Raw genomic sequence first — 17,943 nt, 5'->3', positions numbered from 1 at the left:
GATATACTTTGTACTTCAGTGCAATACTTAAATAAACGCACTTAAAAAAAGCAAAAGTTACTACTTCTCACTGCATGATAGCAGGAATAATGTTTACCACCATCTCGATACAGATACTAACATACTAACCACCAGTAATTAGCAGTAAATTAGTCCTACAGGTGTTCAGTCACTAAACTTGGAACTAAACTAACTGCTGACCTGACTATAAAATGTAGTCAGAGTTCAATAAAATGACAACAAAAATTGTCCAGAATGACTCACAGATTGTTCAAAATAAATCAAATCGTGTCCAAAATGACTTCAAAATTGTTTGAAGAGACTCAAAACTCATCCAACATCACAAAAACCTGTTAAAGTAGACTTGGTTTAGAATTACTTGAAACTTGTGCAAAATGACTCAGAAATTGTTTCAAAGTGACTCAAAAATTGTCTCAAAATTTGTTCAGTGGCTTAAAATATGTCCAAAATTACTCAAAACGTGTTTAAAATTACAAAAACTGCTTGAAACGACTCAAGAATAGTTTCAAAGTAACTAAATATCCAATATGACATAGAAAGGATTTAGAATTACTCAGATATTTGTACAAAATGACTCTAATCATGTCCATAAAGACCCAGAACTTGTAAAAATTGACAAAAAATCATCCACAACTTATTTCAAAAATGTTGAAAATGGCTGAAATATTGTGTATAACTATTGTAAATTTGTCCAAAATAGCTTAAAGATCGTCTAAAATGACAAACTGTCACAGTTGTTGAGACTGATCGTCAGTGTGATGAACACTGACGATAAAACCTGAGGATGGACATCATGGTGGCCGACTCCTCAGCAGCAGTATGTTCTGTACTCACCGTGTTCGCTGACTGTTAGAGTGGAGATACGTACCGATGGAACAAGCTGCAGGGAGAAACACATAATTCAGAGATGAATTTCAGTCATTGGAGTAATGTTGTGCCTCCTGACGTACTGTGAGGAACTAAAAAGAAGTAAAGGGCCTCACCACAGTTGTCTCTGATGTAGGTGATGAGCTGACACTCCTGAGGTGACAGAAGAGACGTCATGAGTATAAACACAAAGGACAGGCTTGATGTGTGGCTTCATGTTGGCAGATAAAATGAATTTAAGGTGGACTTACAGTCATGCCTTTGACACCTGGAGGACCTCTGGGACCCTAGAAGAGAAGAAAAAGTCATTAAAACAGCTCAATGCAACACCACAGAAGCAGGAAAACTGCTTCATCATAATATTCTGCCTTAAACTTAGACTGTCTTGCTCATATCATGTCTGTTGCAGTCTGCAGTGTAAAGTATGCAGACTGAAAATTACATATATCAACATCAAAACAAGACCATTTTTATTTCATAAATCTGTAACATCATTCTCTCTGTGGTAGTTTTGTATGCCTTTAGGCCAAGATTTTGTGTTTTGATTATTTTGTGTGGTTTTGTGTCTATTTGTGGTCATTTTGTGTCTCTTTTTGGTTGTTTTCTGTCTCGCTGTGGTAATTTTGCATCTACATGTGGTAATTTAGTGTCTCCTGGTAGTGGTTTTGTGTCTCTCTGTGGTAGTTTTTTGCAATTCTATGTATGTTTGTGGTCATTTGTGTCCCCCTGTTCTTTTTGGGTCTCTTCAGGTCAGTGTGTGTCTCCTGGTGGCAATTTAGTGTGTCTTTACTGTCTTTGCAGCAGTTTTGAGTCTCCTTGAGGTCAGTTTGTATCTGTTTGCCATCATTTTGTGTCGATTTGTGATGGTTGTGTCTCTTTGTGGTGTTTTTTCTGTCTTTTTGCTTTTGTTTTGTGTCTTTGTGTGGTTGGTTTGTGTCTGAGTTCATTTTGTGCATCTTTCCAGTCCTTTTGTGTCTCTTTTTGGTTGTTTTGTGCCTCTTTGCAGTCATTTTGTGCTTGTTTTATGTCTTGTTTTGTGGTCATTTTGTGTCTATTTATGGTGGTTTTGTCTATGTGTAGTGGTTTTGTGTGTCCTTGTGGTGGTTTTGTTTCTTTAAATTAACTCCCACTCTCACCCTGTGTCCTGCATATCCTGGATCTCCAGCAATCCCTGAATCTCCCGGCCGTCCTGAGTTTCCCTGCAGCAACCAGAAACAAACATCACATATATGACGCACAAACACCAATTCAGTTGTCATCATTGTAAAAAATCTCAGTCGGTCAGCACTCACGCCTCGACCTAGGTTCCCTTTACGTCCTGGAAGTCCTTTAGGTCCCTGCAGACCGTCCTCACCCTGAAGACAAACACAACAATGCACAGCTTGCATCTGAGAATTCACAACTGTTTCAGCTGATTGCTTCCTCAAGTTGATTTTTTTTTTCTAGATGTCAACTGATCCAAACATGATCACTGAGGGAAACAGTCAAATCTGTGCTTTCCGCTCCCCAAACACATGAATGATTAGGTGAATAAATAAAAACATGACATTTCTAGGTCTCCTATCTCAGGCCTCCAAAAAGATTTGGACAAACGCCGCTAAGACTAACTTGTCATAAATAAATCTTGTAAACAGAACACATCTGAACTTAAACACCTGAATCATTCGTCCTTATGAGACTTTAGCTGTGAATTTAAAAGATGCTTCAGCTGTTAAAATGGTGAAACGATTGTTTGAAGGCATTTTAATTTCAGAGTTATTGTGTTTTTTTTCAGAGCTACAAACACTCATTCGAAGTTTGAGGGTGGAAAATAGTCTCCAAAAACATAGTTTCCTCATGTTTGAACAGCGTTTGACAAACAGTGAGCTGCTGGTTTGAGATTTTATGTTGTATAACTGAAACTGAACATTCGTGAAGTGTTTTTAAAGGTTTAGTCAGAACCTGTGTGTCAGAGCTGTAACCACAATCACAGCCTAACAGCAGATATCTGCAGACATACATGAATCACATTGAACAAAACAGAAGACTTACATTTCAGCTAATTTTCAAACAATATTTACTGTTGTTGGTGCTTTTCTGTGTTTGCTGCATTTTTATCTATAGTTTGCATCTGTGCTGTCAAACTGTTCAAGATGTTTTTTCTTCACTTATTGTGTTTTGCGATGCTGTAGTTTGTTGAGCTCTCAGGGCCACTGTACTGAATACATATACTAAACAAATATAGATTAAATCTCTATCGATTCCACTCTGAAAATGTCCTCATATCTCTAAGAAGGTGAACTTGTCCGAAGTGACAAAGCTCTGTCCAACTAGACTTAAAAACTGTTCAGAATTTGTCCAAAATGACATAAACCTATCCAACTTGGCTTAAAAATTGTTCAGAATAACTCAGAATGTGCACAAAATGACAAAAAAAAAGTTTGAAGTTACTCACAAATTGTCCAAGATATCTGAAAAATCACTTTGTGGTTTAAAAAAATGATCTGAAATGACTGAAAACTTGGCCAAAATGACAAAAACCTGTGCAGCTAGACTTGAAAATTGTTCAAAATCACTCCAAATATGCCCATAAAGACTCAGAAACATGTACAAAATGAAAATAAATCATCCAAAAGGAGTTTAAAAATCTCTAAATGACAGAAAGGTTGTGCATGGCTCTTGTACATTTAACAGAAATATCTTGTCTAACAAAAATGTTCAATATTAACTTAAAACTTTTAGAATATCTCTTAAATTGTCTGGAAATTCTCAGATCTTGTACTTGTGAATCAGAGACTGTGTGTTTAGAGTCTCAGTCCTCTCTGGAAAAATGCTGTCCAGGTTTGACCCGTCTACATAAAATGGTTTTAGGTTAAATTTCATTGTATATTTTATATACATACATACATATATATTAATTTTATACTTTATATTGACAGATATTTCTCTTCTTTCTTTCCTTCTGAACTATTAGAGAATTGTGCTGCTTTTATACATATTATACTTGTGACAGGTTATTCCAGCAGCCTGTCAGGACGTTAACCTCCATCTCACTGTGATGTTTGGAGTCTAAACTGCTGAAATGTTCCAAACTGGGTCAGATCCATCTGCAGTGTTCTGTTTAATGTGTAAGTGAAGCTGTCAGTAGAAATGAATGAACTCACCATCAGACCGGGATAACCAGGGAAACCAGGATCTCCCTGCAGAAGAGATCATCATTAATAGAAAAATAAAAAGACTGTATTTACTAAAGGGTTGTTTTATCTCACATCATCAGCCTTCTGCTCTAACATCTCTTATCTGCTTGAAACTTTTTTTTAAAATCATAAACTCAGGACATTTTAAATGGCATCTGTGAAATTTTAGCCTCATATATCAAATACTTATAGAGATAAATGTCTTTAAAAGTGCCCATAGACCCACTTTCAGCAGGTTTTTGGCTTTCTTGAAGTGTGTTACAACATCTAATGTGAGCACCGATTGCTTTTTACAGTGATTTATACTGTTATATTATTTCGTAATGTATATATATCATATCCTTAACAGATAACCAAGTTTTTTTTTTCTTTGTACTTTTGCCTATGTGTCCACTGGCCTTGGTGTAGATTAATATTTTTGGAGATTCTGAAGCCTACAGATCTCAGTGCCATTTTTCCCAGAATTTCTTTCAGCTCTTTTAACTTCAGTGGTCAAAGCTCAACTGTTAACACATGTAATAGGTATCTGTACTACAATATGGGACAAGCAGATCAAATACACTCGGATCATGGGTGAGTTTAAATATGAAAAAAATAAAAATTAAAAAAATCAAGAGTCAACCAGTGATATTTTCTGAACCATATGTAACTGCACATCACAATAATAGAAAAATAAAACATATAGAACAATTTTTATATTAATTATATTATAATATTAATAATATTATGAAATACTTGACAAAAATTTTGTTGAACTTTCATCACTGATTGAGCAGGTATGACAAGTTTTACCACAAAAAAATATTGCGATACAATCTAAATCAAGCAGAAAAAGTTTTAGTTACAAAATTCTACATGTTTAGTTTTGCATTATTGTGACTTGTAACTACATATGATACACAAAATATCACTAGCTGAGTTCTGCATTATCATTTTATTTTGTGTTAATGTGAGCTCACAGATGGGACTTTTCACAATGGTGTCAATTTAAAAAATATATCTGAACTCACTCATAATCAGAGACTATTTGATCTGATTCTAAATCAATGACCTGATAAGAAAAAACTGTGAAAATTTCAGGATTTAATGTACAACCATTGCTGAAATATTGTCGTTCAAACAACCTCAAATTTCAATGTGCGAATAAACCTGCTAAAAGTTGGTCGACAGGCAAAAAAAAAAAGATCCCAGAAAATATTTGACATATTAATAAGCAAAAATTTCAAAATCAGCTTTATAAAAATACAGATTTTATGCTTAAAAATCTCAGGGAAATTAGAGACAGTCAGACCAGAAATTATTGTAAAAATGTGATGATGTGTTATCCAAGATATTCATGGGTTTCACTGATTTCTACCTTTACACCTTTAGGTCCTGCAGGTCCATAACCGTCTCTTCCATCCTCACCCTGAAACAAACAAACAGTCACTGAGTAGATAAACTTTATACCACACAATGTACACAGACAGTGTCTTACCGGCATTCCTCTGGGTCCTAGTGGTCCTGGAACACCTTTATCACCGGGGTCTCCTGGTTGGCCCTTCAACAACAACAACAGTTAGCTTTAATCACAAACATTCGTCCTGCTTTTTTATTAGAACACAGTGAAAATCAAAACAGAAGCAGACGCTGGACCGACTAATCCATCAGTTGTCTTCAGTAACATGTTTAAAAAATTACAACTTCAAAAGTCTCTCCAGCCACAAAGGACATCATCAGGTTTTATTGGTGCTATAAATCGATCCAGCACTTCATTCTTTGTTATTTTATCAGTAAAAAATAAATAAAAGAAGCAAAAATTGCATGATAAACAAATTAGAAATGGAGCTGGTGAGATATAATGCACAAAAAAATGTTCATGTAGCAATAATAAGAAAGAAATCTGCATATCTTCGGTCACTTAGCGTCTCTTTGTGGTCATTTGGCATCTCTTTAAGGTCACTTTTTGTCTGTGTGCTAATTTTGCATCTTTTTGTGGGTCTTTAAAGTCATTTTGTGTCCATTTGCGGTAGTTTTGCTTCTCTTTTTGGTTGTTTTGCATCTCCTTGCAGCCAATTTGTGTTACAATGTACTTGTTTTGTGCATCTTTGTGGTCAGTTTGTTTCACTTTGCGGTCATTTTGTGTTTCTTTGTTGTAGTTTTGCATTTCTTTGCAGTCAAATTATGGTTCTGTGTGGTCATTTGGTAAATTCTTTGATAAAAATGCTGAATGAAATTGACAGAGTCAATGCAGAAAAACAATAAAAGGGGAAAATTTGTGTCTGTGTTGTTAGATTCTATTTCTTTGTGGCTGTTTTGTGTTTGTCATCCATTTGTGTTACCTTCTGGTCCTATTTTGTCTCTCGGTAGTTGTTTTGAATCTCTTTGTGGTGGATTTGTGTTGCTTCGTCATCATTCTGAATTTCTTTGTGGTCATAATGTGTCTCTTTGTAGTTGTTTTGTGTCTCTTTCCCGTCATTTTCAGTCTCTTAGCGTCTTATATAGTCGAGATAAAAAAAATTGCAATACAAACTAATCTTGAATCTTAATTTCTCCAGTCATTTTGTTTCATTGTGGTGTTTTTTTGTGATACTTTGACATCCTTTTTTGTCTTGTGGTCGTTTTGTGTCTGTTTTGGTTGTTAGACTGGAAAACTTTTCCCCTTTTATTGCTCTTCAACATTGAATTATTGTCAATTTATTTCAGTGTTTTTACCAAACATTTAACAAACAAAACATATCAAAATGAAAACAGATTTCTACAAAGCAACATCAAATAATTTGAGTGTAAAATAAGCGATTACATGCGGATTTACACCCTTCATGACGGTATTTTGTAGATTTCCTGAACATGAGTGCATTTAATTTAGTTTAATCTGTCCGTACTGATTCATATAAACTAATCTGATGTGAAACTGTGACATGTATTCTGCATCATAGATGAGGACGATGACGTCGCACCTTTTGTCCGTTACCACCTCGGCGTCCGGCTGCTCCGGGGCCTCCGACTGATCCTGGTCCACCCTGCAGCAAAACCAAAAACAGAGTCAGAGCAGCAAACTGTGCTGTTATCCCAGCGTCCTTGAACGCACCGCCAAGAGTAATTTAAAAATGTCCAATGTCATCGTGACACGGCGGATGAAGGAGCTACTTTCAGTTTAATGTTCACAGCTCAGAGCAGCAGACTGATAAGAACACTTCAACTCTCTTTAGCTGCTTGTTTGACACTGAAACACAGCATGAACACATCAACATTTTTTTTAGGTAGCTTATTCAAGTCAAGTCAGTTATTTATACGGCACATTTAAAACACCACATGTGGAGCTTAAGTGTCGTCCAACAGAGAAATAAGATAAATTTTCCTGACAAGTCTAACAATTTGTTACATGTGGGTGATGAACGAATGTCGTTGCTGAATTGGAAAAATCTGAGATCTGATCTTCTTGTTATGCAAACCGGACATGTATTTGTTGAGACACGCATCGTTAATAAATCTGTCAGCAGCAGCTTCTTAGTGAAGTTTTATGAGCAGCAGATAGTTTTTTATAAGGTCGCTCTAAAGAGAAAAAGATTACATAAAGACGACTGCACCAAATACTGAGTGATGAATTAAAAATCTCAACTTTAAATTATGTTTTGACTCAGTCGAGGGATTTTTCTGGACAAGATTAAAGTAAAATTAAAGAAACTTGTATTATAGTTTAATGGCAGAAACCAGAATAATCATGGGGGAACTTGTGTGCATTTAAAGCTCCTTTGTTTTTCTAAAACACTGAAGTTTGAGCTTTAAAGTAAACAGCTCAGCACTATGAAACAAGGGAATTTAACGGCTGATAATAGAATCTCTGTGTATTTTTACTGGCTTTGTGAAGTGAGGTTATAATTACTGTTATGTTTTTTAAGCAATTAAGCAGAAATGCAGTGATAACAAACAGAAGCAAACTGGTGTGTGGTCCAGTTACTGGACATGAAGCAGAACCAGAACATGTTTGTTCACTTTGTTCCACAGCTAAATATCTCTTCACATGAAATCTGTTGCTGCTGCCAGAAAATTAACCAGTTTGGAGCCAAAAGTTCAAGATTTGTCGTCATTCAGCTCCAACTACTAAGATCAACAGAGGTGCTGAAATGGTCTTTGAGAATTTCTTTTCTGCAAACGAATGAAATGTAAATCCACAGCTTGTAACTTTGGACGATAATGATAATATATAGACTCCTATGCAAACCAATTTTTGCATTCCTACTAGTCACCATTTAATCAAAATATCAAAAAAAGGGGAACCATGTTTTGCTGTACTTTCCACAAATCAAACTCTAGTAATGTTAGAGGAATCAAAAGTTTGTGAAATGTCGACCAAAGACAGTAGAAAATATGGAAACATTTATATATATATATATATATATATATATATATATATATATATATATATATATATATATATATATATACATATATATATCTCGCAAACTCACAATAAAATCTGTCATCATCTTAATGCGATTTTCTTCAGGTGTTTTAGTTGTATTAAATAGTTCCATTAAATAACACTGACTGAGAGAGAACATCTGCTTTGTTTGCCTCCTGACTGCAGACAGATGAGCTCCAGATGTTGTGCGAGAGCAGCAGCAGCAGCGACGTCGTCTGTCAGACTCGCAGTGATTAAGGCGTCACATGTGACAGCTGCACAATTAGCCAACACGTCCCGCCCTGGTGGAGGCTTCAGGATAATGAAGATATAGTGACACGGCAGCCTCCTGAGACTCATAGGACCAGTTGTGGATTTGGACTTTGTTCTGTTGCGTCACAAAACTCTTCACGACAAAATCTAATTTTAAAAAAAGCTTGTGAAATAATTATTTGTGCGTTTACTTACAAACAATGAGCTTCAGTTTTATGTTTTGCTCACAGTGATTTTTATATCGTTAAAGAGTCTTTGAGTGAAATTTTTAAAAGCTAATTTAATAATTGGAATTATTTTTGTTTCTTGTTTGCTTATATTTGACTCGTTGCTGTTCTCGGGTGAAAGTGTAACTCCAGCTCTGTGTTCAGTTTCTGAGCCTGTCCATAAAACTGGATGATGAGCTGACCTGAGGTCCAGGAAGGCCGGGGACTCCTCTGGGTCCAGGCTGACCTCCGACCCCTCTGGTGCCCTGCAGAGACAAGAGTTTTCAGTTTCATCAACCTTCTCTGATGCAATACAAAATGCACGGCTAGCTTCCTCCTGCTACATCCACCGTTTCTCTGCCTTTCCAAACAGCTGTCCTGTTCCTTTACCTGTGTGACCTCACCTGCCCTGACAGCTCACCTGTGAACCTGAAGGACCTGGGATGCCCTGCAGTCCTGCAGCTCCCGGCTCTCCAGCTGCACCCTGCGCACAAACACACACTTTAACTGGGTGTTTACTGGTGTTTAAAGCAGCTCTGAGTGTTGTTTGATCTGCTCTCCTACCTTCTCACCCGGAGGGCCTCTTCTTCCATTTTGACCCTGAGCAGCAGATAAACAAAACATGTCAGTAACTGATTATTTTACAGACAGTTTGGCAGCATCTCAGGTAGGAAAGAGTAAACTTCTGCACTTTCCAAGAGGAGCAAGAAGAGATTTGATTACATAATTTATAAAAAAAATCTGAAATTTGGTTAAAACAAAGCAGCATTACACTGAGGCACAAACACTTGGCAGCAAAAAGGCAGAGAAGTCTAATCTGTTAACTCAAAGTAAACAAATAAATGACCAGACTAGACAACAAAGTAAGAAACAGTTGAAAGGAATAAACAAGTAAAATTTGTAGTTGAATAAAGCATTTTTCCCTTTTGTTGCTTTTCAACACTGAATCATAGTCAATATAATTTGGCTATTTTGACTAGAATTTACAAATAATAATTGTAGCCAAATCATTCAATTTAAAATTGAGAAACAGACCTGAGAGCTCAGAAATGTGTTCTAAGACAAAGATAAAACAGGAACGATGAAAACAGAAGCAGGAAACACAAAAATAAAAGCTGAAAAGACAAAATGGAAGAAGTTAAAAATGGCCACGGAAAATACAAAAATAGCAGCAGAAAAGATGGAAATAGAAGCAGAAAAGATGAAGACAAGCAGAAAAGATAAAAACAGAAGCAGAAAAGACAAAAATAGGACCAGAAAAGACAAAAAAACCCTCTACAACAAGCAGAGAAGGCATAGAAAATGAAAACAAAAGCAGAAAACAGTAATTTAAATGCAGAAGAGACAAAAATAGAGGAAGAAAAGATGAAAACGGAAATAGAAACAGAAGGAGAAAAGGCGAAAACGGAAATAGAAAAGACAAAAAGAGAAGCAGAAAATCTCACCGGGTTTCCGACAATTCCGCTCTCACCTGGCCGCCCATCTGGTCCAGGAATACCCTGAGGATTCAAACACATCACATCTCAGCACACAGCACAGACTTCTACAGTGTAATGATCCCAGACCTCAACATAAATTATGACCATGTTTCTGGAAACATTCCTATTAATATTTGGGTTTTCAAGCAGTTTGCTGTTGAAGAAAACCTCACAAGAGTTGCTGCAATCACAGAGTTTGGTCCAAAGCTGCTTTTTATGAGCTGCAATTTAGTTTTGAAATGGGTAATGTACACCGTAAATCAGACAAATTACTCCCAAATTAGTTCCAAACACAGACTTTCCCCACAGTTTCCCATTCAGACCCCACCCAACAACACAAACCAGTTGGATCCAAACAGTTAAAACTATTAAATCCGTGCTCTGCTGCGTCTCCAACTCCAAGAGAAGAAGCTCGTTGGGTTCGTGAATTTACAGACACCTTTAATACGTGCTGTTTACTTTCACTATGTTGTTTCACGTGTACTAACTTTATGTGTACATCAATTTTGTACAGATCTAATTTTCTGACTCTTACTGGCAGGTCATTTTGGAATACAGGGCACTTTTTGTTTGTTCTGTGTTCTTTATGAACATTTAATATCTCTACTATTTCAACACTTATTAAAACAAAGCTAGAAAGTCTTTCAGACCACAGAAATCACATAAAACAGGACAGAAAACAGAGTAAAAAGGGAAAAACATGAGGAAAAAACAGATTAAATATGCATATTATGATGTATAATATGGAAAAAATATACAAATATGGAGACCATGTGCACAGCAACGCTATTTTATCTTCTGCAAGGATTTCCCTGCTTATATTAATGTTTAGAAAAACTCAGTTTACAGAACAAACCACCAGAACTTTGACTACCTGGTATAATGAGAACGCCTGTGTCTTACCGGTAAACCTGCATTTCCAGGGTCTCCTTTGGCTCCTGGCAAGTTGTTATCAGCACCCGGCTCTCCCTGTGGGACAAAACACATCGATTAACTCAGAAAGGCCTCCAGCTGTGGTCCAGCTGTGTTTGTCTCAGTGAGATTACAAGACGAGCTGAACGATTTGTTGGGTTCAGCTTCGCCAACAAACGTGGACGGAAGTTTGATTTTCTCCCTGGGCTGTTTTTAACTAAATGTTTTGGCCGAAACTTGCAGGGCTCTTCTCTCAAACAGCAGATCTGCTGATCGAATGCTGGTGAGGGTTTGAACTAGAGATCGACCAATACGGGGTTGTTTTTTAGGTTAGGTAGGATTATTGGTAATCAAGAAAGGCCTATAACTGATATTTGGAAGTGATCTAAATTAAATGTAACGTTTTAACAGCATGTGACGGCAAAGAACCTGTTATTTATAACTAGACTTCTTCATTAATAAGGGTAATTATAACTGAATATGTAAAACAGGAACAGAAGTGATTACATTAGGATGTTCTCCTCTGTTTGATTGACTGAGATTGATCAGTTTGTCTCCTACAGTTACGCCTGCTGTTCTTCTCTGTTTTCTCAATATTTCTCTGTTCTATCATTGTTATTGCCCTCTAAGGTCCATATATAAGAGCATTATTATTATTATTATTATTGTTTTCCAGACTCTGTTCCAGGTTAATTTGTGGCTACCTCCAAACTTAGCCGCTTGCTTAGTAAGTGAGTAAAAAGTGAAGATTTTGGTCCACTTATAAATAAAAATGCACATTCTTTTTGTTCTCCCTTTTGTCATCAAAATGGTGCTTGCGAGTTTTGACAGTGAGTGTTTAGGTTGCTTTTGTACAAAATATGTAAGAAATGAAAGAAAATCTGTTTCTATTTTTGCCAAGACCAGAACATCCTCAATGCTGTGATACCAAATATGACCATTTCCTCTGACAGGAGAGCTCAGGGAGTTTGTAAGGATAAAAAGTAGGAAGGAGGAGACTGAAAGAAGAAGAAGAAAAAGACGATGAGAAATGAAAAAGCAGGGGAGAAGTAGTAAGAGTAGACTGAGTTTAAGAAGGAGGCGACTGAAGAAGAACGAATAAGCAAAAGAAGAAAAATAAGAAAGAAAGAGAGAAAGAATAGGAAAAAAATGAAGAAAAAGGGATAGATAAAAAAGAAGGAAGGGAGGAAGGAAGAAATAGTAGAAAAAGTAACAGAAGTGAAACTAGTAGAAGACAAAGAAGAAGTAGAAACTATGTAAGAAATAAGAGATGAAGTAGAATAGTAGAAGATGAAAAAGAAGACAGAAGTAGAAATAAATTAAGAAGAAAATAAGTGATAGGAAGAAGTAGTAGAAGGAGGAGGAGACTGAAGAAGAAGACAGGAAGAAAGAAGAGGAAAAGACAAGTGAAGAAAAAAGGAAGGAGAGGTAGAAGAAAAATTTTAATTTGTAGGAGACGATGAAGAAGTAGAAATAATATAAGAAGAAAGACCTGGAATAGTATGAGATGAAAAAGACAAAGTAGAAAGAAAAAACAAAGAAGAGGCAGAGGAAAGAGGAAGAAGGAGGAAGAAGAAAACATGAAAGGAAGAAGTAGAAAAAGTATTATAAAAAGTCAAAAAAACAAGAAAAAAATTAAGGTGAAGAGGAATAAGAAAAAGAATTAGAAGTATAATTAGCAGTAGAACACAGAGACTGAAGAACAGGAAGAAGAGGAGGAAGAGGAAACAATGATTAGGAGAAGAAAACAAGCAGAATCAGTCAAAGAAGAGTAGGAAGAAGAAAGATGACTAAAATTAAGAAGAATGGTGAAGAGGAAATAGTGGTATTAGCAGAAAAAGAAAGAAGCAGAATTAGAAGAAAAATAAGCAGAATTAGTAAAAGAAGAAGAAGCAGTACAGTGAAGAAAAAGAATGACAAAGAAGAAGAAGTATTCAAGAGTTTGAATCAGCCCTGTGAGACTGATGTTTGCTCTGTTGGACGCAGTAAACTCACCGGATCTCCTCTAAGTCCTCGCTGTCCTTTGAGTCCCGCCTCTCCTTGGATACCTGGGATACCCTGAGGACGACAGTGCAGCCTGTCAATCAAACGCTCAGAGGTCGGAGGTCAACAGCTCCAAGCGTCATCAAAACCATGTGGAGGCTTCATCTGATCAGTGTAAAACGGCTAAAGGCAAATTCCAATGAACTACAGAAACACTGACATATTTAAACACCTTCTGTCTAACAAAATACACTCAAGAAACACAGCAAATACGACAATGAATAAAGGACTTGTATTAGTATTCACTACAGATCATTCTGTGTCTCTGTGAACGTGATCATTTCAGGGAGCTCCTGCAGCCCAGATTATTATTTTTAAATGTAAATAAACTACAATAAATTTACATAATAGAAATTGGCAGCACAAATGACCAAAACATGCATAAGTTAAATATTTACTTACCAATTTCTTTAGTTGTCAGTAGTTTAGTTTGTAATTTAAAGGGAAATGTACTTAGATTACAAAATTAGTGATTATAATTTTTAGAAACAGGTAATATATATATATATATATATATATATATATATATATATATATATATATATATATATATATATATATATATATATATATATATATATATACACATATATATATATATATATATATATATATATATATATATATATATATATACATATATATATGAAGAAGATGAATAATGAAATTTATCTTTATATTATTTATAAAGATAAATTTGAAATTTTAATTTTTCTTACCTACCTCATGTCACAAGTAATAGAAACAATAAGAACATGCATAGAGATAAGTACATTAATGAGAGGGTGTTCATGTGAATGTTATCTTATAATAAACATTAACAATACAAAATATAATGTATATAATATATAATAAACACAGTATTATTATAAACTCTGCTATATTATTCTTGATGTTCTTCAGTTGAATGTTATGAGGACTTTGACAGGACTATGTAATGTAGTCCTTAAATAAAAATACTTTTATCTTAAACGTGTTAACTTGCTAATGAAATTCTGGCATTAATACATGTAGCGTTATTTTCTAGATGTGTTTGAAACACTCCTGTCCTACATTTTCCCATCATTAACCAACAATATTAAGACAGAGACAGTTATCGTTGGATATTAAAGAGGGTAAAAGTATTTTACTGGGCTTCCAGGGTTTCCTCGCTCTCCTCGGCCTCCGTCGGCTCCCGTCACTCCCTGAAAACCACAAAAATTCAGATCAGAGCCTGAAATCCTGAAACTCTGTCCAGTCAGCTCACTTCCTGAAGGCTCATTTCCTCTATGATGAAAACAAACAAAGATCTGTCTAAATAAAAAGACAGCTGGGGAAGTTAAAAACAGAGAAATAATCCAGAGGATGAGCACCAGGCTGGTTGGAATCAGCAGAAATACACCTGATCAAACTACTCAACTCTATGTGAGCAATTTGCTGCATTACAGATAGAAAATTATAGAAAGTGAATTAAAAAATTATTATATAGGCTACTTAAAAATGTCTTTTAACTGTATTTTTATTTTTTTTTTGTTTTACAATTTCTTCGTATTTTACAGATTTTTCCTGCTTTGTTAAATTACACATAAGCAAAATTACAGAACACAACTTTCAATTTACATGCTAATTGTCAAACAAAGACACAAATTAAGTAAATAATGTTCTTAAATTGGTAAAAATATTGCTGTTTTCCTAATATTAGCTGTTATTTGAAAGAAAAATTATGTATATTAAAGATTGAAACAATGGAAAATAATTCTTTAAAATGTTGTTATCCCGTTAAAGAGAAGAAATCAGAGGGAAATCACAGAAAAAGTATTTGTTTACATGTTGATGGAGCATTTTGTTAAATTTGAGATAAAAAAAGAGCAACTGAATTTGAAAAATGATCATATATACATACAAAATGCCTTTAAAAAAATTTAACTGTATTTTTTAAACAAGTTACTGTTATTTTAAAAGATGTTGCCTGTTTTGTGAAATTACACATAACATGTAAAACAGAACAAAAGTATTAATTTACATGAGGACTGTAACAAAACAAACCAAAAAAACAGGCCACAACTATAAATAACGTTCACCTGTATTTAAACAAATCATTTGTTGCTTTGCAATATTTGGATGTAAAATTTCACTACTTTTGACTGTATATAAATGAGCAAAAATGCTATTTAACAGATACTTGTTGTCACTAAAAAGAAAAATTCTGCACATTAAGGACTGAAAAACTATATTTAAACTGCTATTTTGCTTTTTTTGTTTTAAATTGTAGATAACGGAGCAAAATCGCATGTTGGCTGCCAGACCTCTGATGTCTTGGCGGGTACTTGTTTATACACGGTTTTCACCAGCAAACAAAATGTGTCCAAGTTTTTTTTAAATTGAAAACGAGACATTAAAAGATTAAAACTTCAAAAACCTCTTGAGTTTGCACCAAAGTTCCTACAGTTTTTGCATCAGTGTTCTTTGCTGTAGTTGGTAAAGTAAGTTGACAAAGAAAAAACAATAAGCGAACTTTAAATCTTGCCTGATTGTTGCAGTTTAACCCTTATCAGTCAGATGTGAAAAGAAGCATCTTTTTATCCTCAGTGACTCAGACTTTCTGAGGACATCATCATCTGTTAGCATCCTGTTTACATCCTCAGAATCTCCGGGGAGATTTTATTTATTTTAGCCTGATTTCTGCAGAGATACCCAGAGATGAAGATGTGTGATGCTCTGTGCAGATGAGGTGTCGGTACCTGTTCTCCGTTGACTCCGTCCAGTCCGTCCTCTCCGTCTTCTCCCTGCAACGTTGGAATAGAAAGGAGACTTTATCTGAGCCTGAATGTTTGTGAAAACTCACACAGAACAGAACATTAAAGCAGAACTCACCCGGTTCCCCCGCAGACCTCGAAAGCCCTGCAGACACAAACACACAGCGTCAGCATCTGTTCTATCACATGATACCACTAATAATAATAATAATAATAATATAGTGTTGCTGCGCAGTCTGTCGCTGTTGTACCTTCAGTCCTCTGCGTCCAGAGCAGCCCTGGACACCCTGAGGTCCACTCGGTCCAGGACTCCCCCGATCGCCCTGCAACAAAGTGAGCAGTGATGCAGCAGCAGTGAGGCTTTTAATTAGGGATGTCTGATCAAAGCACTTTTTAACTGATCAATATGGGCATGAAACTAACTAGAACCTTTGTTTACGTCTGCTGTCACAGAGGTGTCGTAAAGGAAGAGCACAATTTGAGAAGGGGACATTAGGAATACTAATTTAGACTAATTTTCATTCAATTTAGACTAGTTATCATTCAATGCATTATCGGTCAATAATTAAATTAAGAACAGAAAGGAGAAAAAAGTCTCCCAACAAGACAGGAAAATGAAACCAACAAGATAGAAAAGAAAAATGACACAAAATTACACAAAATGAGCCACAAAACGACAAAACTAGGACAAAATGACATGCGGAACAACAAAAGCAAGATTAAAAACAAGACAAAATGACAAAAATAAGACAAAACAACAAATGAAATGACAAAAGCAAGGCAAAAAATGTAAACAAAATGACAAAACTAGAGATAAACTGAAGGAAATGAAATGAAACATCAAAAGCAAGACACGGAAAAAGTGACAAAGATGAGAAAACGACACATGAAACGACAAAAGCAAGACACAAAATGAGGCATAAAACAAAACGACACAAATGAAATGCAAAACAACAAAAGGGAGACACAAAACAACACAAATGAAAGGCAAAATGACATAGAGACACAAAACAAAAAGGACACAACCACAACAATGAAACTGAAAACATCAAAAACAAGGTACAAAAAGACAAAAATGAGATGCAGAACAACAAAAATGAGAGAAAATGACAAAAATGAGAGAAAATGACAAAAATGAGAGAAACAGACAAAAGTGAGACAAAACAACAACAAATAGGAGCCAGAAACAACAATAACAAGACACAAAGCGATATAAAATGAGACACAAAACATCACAAACAAGACACAAAGCGATATGTGGAATGACAAGAGCGAGATACAAAATGACAAATATGAGACGCAGATCAACAAAAATGACACAAAACAACAAATGAAATGACAAAAAGCAAGACAAAAACGTAAACAAAATGACAAAAACTAGAAATAAATGACAGAAATGAGATGAAACATCAAATCAAGACACAAAGTGATGAAAATGAGAAAACGACACATGAAATGATGAAATGACAAAAGCAAGACACAAAATGAGGCATAAAGCAACAAAACGACACAAATGAGATGCAAAACAACAAAAGGGAGACACAAAACAACACAAACGAAAGGGAAAATGACACAAAGACACAAAACAAAAATGACACAAATACAAAAATGAAACAGAAAACATCATAAACAAGACATAAAAAGACAAAAAAATGAGATGCAGAACATCAAAAATGACACAAAATGACAAAAATGAGAGGCAGATCAACAAAAATGAGACAAAATGACACAAATGAGGCAGAGACACAAGTAAGACACAAAACGTCGAAAGTGAGACACGCCAACACAACCAAAACGACAAGACACAGTCAATGTAAACATTACAGTATTCTACCTTTTCTATGCTTT

The 17,943-nt window shown here is 35.3% G+C and overlaps 1 protein-coding gene across 3 annotated transcripts in view; it reads right to left on the bottom strand.

Annotated features, from left to right (window-relative positions):
• Positions 1–17,943, bottom strand: part of col6a4a (collagen, type VI, alpha 4a) — an 89,112-nt gene that overhangs the window by 16,245 nt on the left and 54,924 nt on the right. For all 3 annotated transcript variants that reach the window (XM_055013707.1, XM_055013708.1, XM_055013709.1), the window contains 19 exons: positions 16,347–16,418; positions 16,214–16,240; positions 16,081–16,125; positions 14,491–14,544; positions 13,313–13,375; positions 11,309–11,374; positions 10,373–10,426; positions 9,492–9,527; positions 9,349–9,411; positions 9,131–9,193; positions 7,004–7,066; positions 5,542–5,604; positions 5,422–5,472; positions 4,032–4,067; positions 2,181–2,243; positions 2,025–2,087; positions 1,140–1,175; positions 1,005–1,041; positions 890–901 (listed from right to left, as the gene is read on the bottom strand). In XM_055013707.1, the coding sequence (XP_054869682.1) occupies positions 890–901; positions 1,005–1,041; positions 1,140–1,175; positions 2,025–2,087; positions 2,181–2,243; positions 4,032–4,067; positions 5,422–5,472; positions 5,542–5,604; positions 7,004–7,066; positions 9,131–9,193; positions 9,349–9,411; positions 9,492–9,527; positions 10,373–10,426; positions 11,309–11,374; positions 13,313–13,375; positions 14,491–14,544; positions 16,081–16,125; positions 16,214–16,240; positions 16,347–16,418 (967 nt within the window). The remainder of the gene's footprint in view (positions 1–889; positions 902–1,004; positions 1,042–1,139; positions 1,176–2,024; positions 2,088–2,180; positions 2,244–4,031; positions 4,068–5,421; positions 5,473–5,541; positions 5,605–7,003; positions 7,067–9,130; positions 9,194–9,348; positions 9,412–9,491; positions 9,528–10,372; positions 10,427–11,308; positions 11,375–13,312; positions 13,376–14,490; positions 14,545–16,080; positions 16,126–16,213; positions 16,241–16,346; positions 16,419–17,943) is intronic.

The sequence above is a fragment of the Amphiprion ocellaris genome, chromosome 9 (assembly GCF_022539595.1).
Source record: "Amphiprion ocellaris isolate individual 3 ecotype Okinawa chromosome 9, ASM2253959v1, whole genome shotgun sequence".
Lineage (NCBI taxonomy): Eukaryota > Metazoa > Chordata > Actinopteri > Pomacentridae > Amphiprion > Amphiprion ocellaris.
The sequence above is the reverse complement of the archived record's forward strand: the minus strand, read 5'-3'. Positions and strand labels throughout refer to the sequence as shown.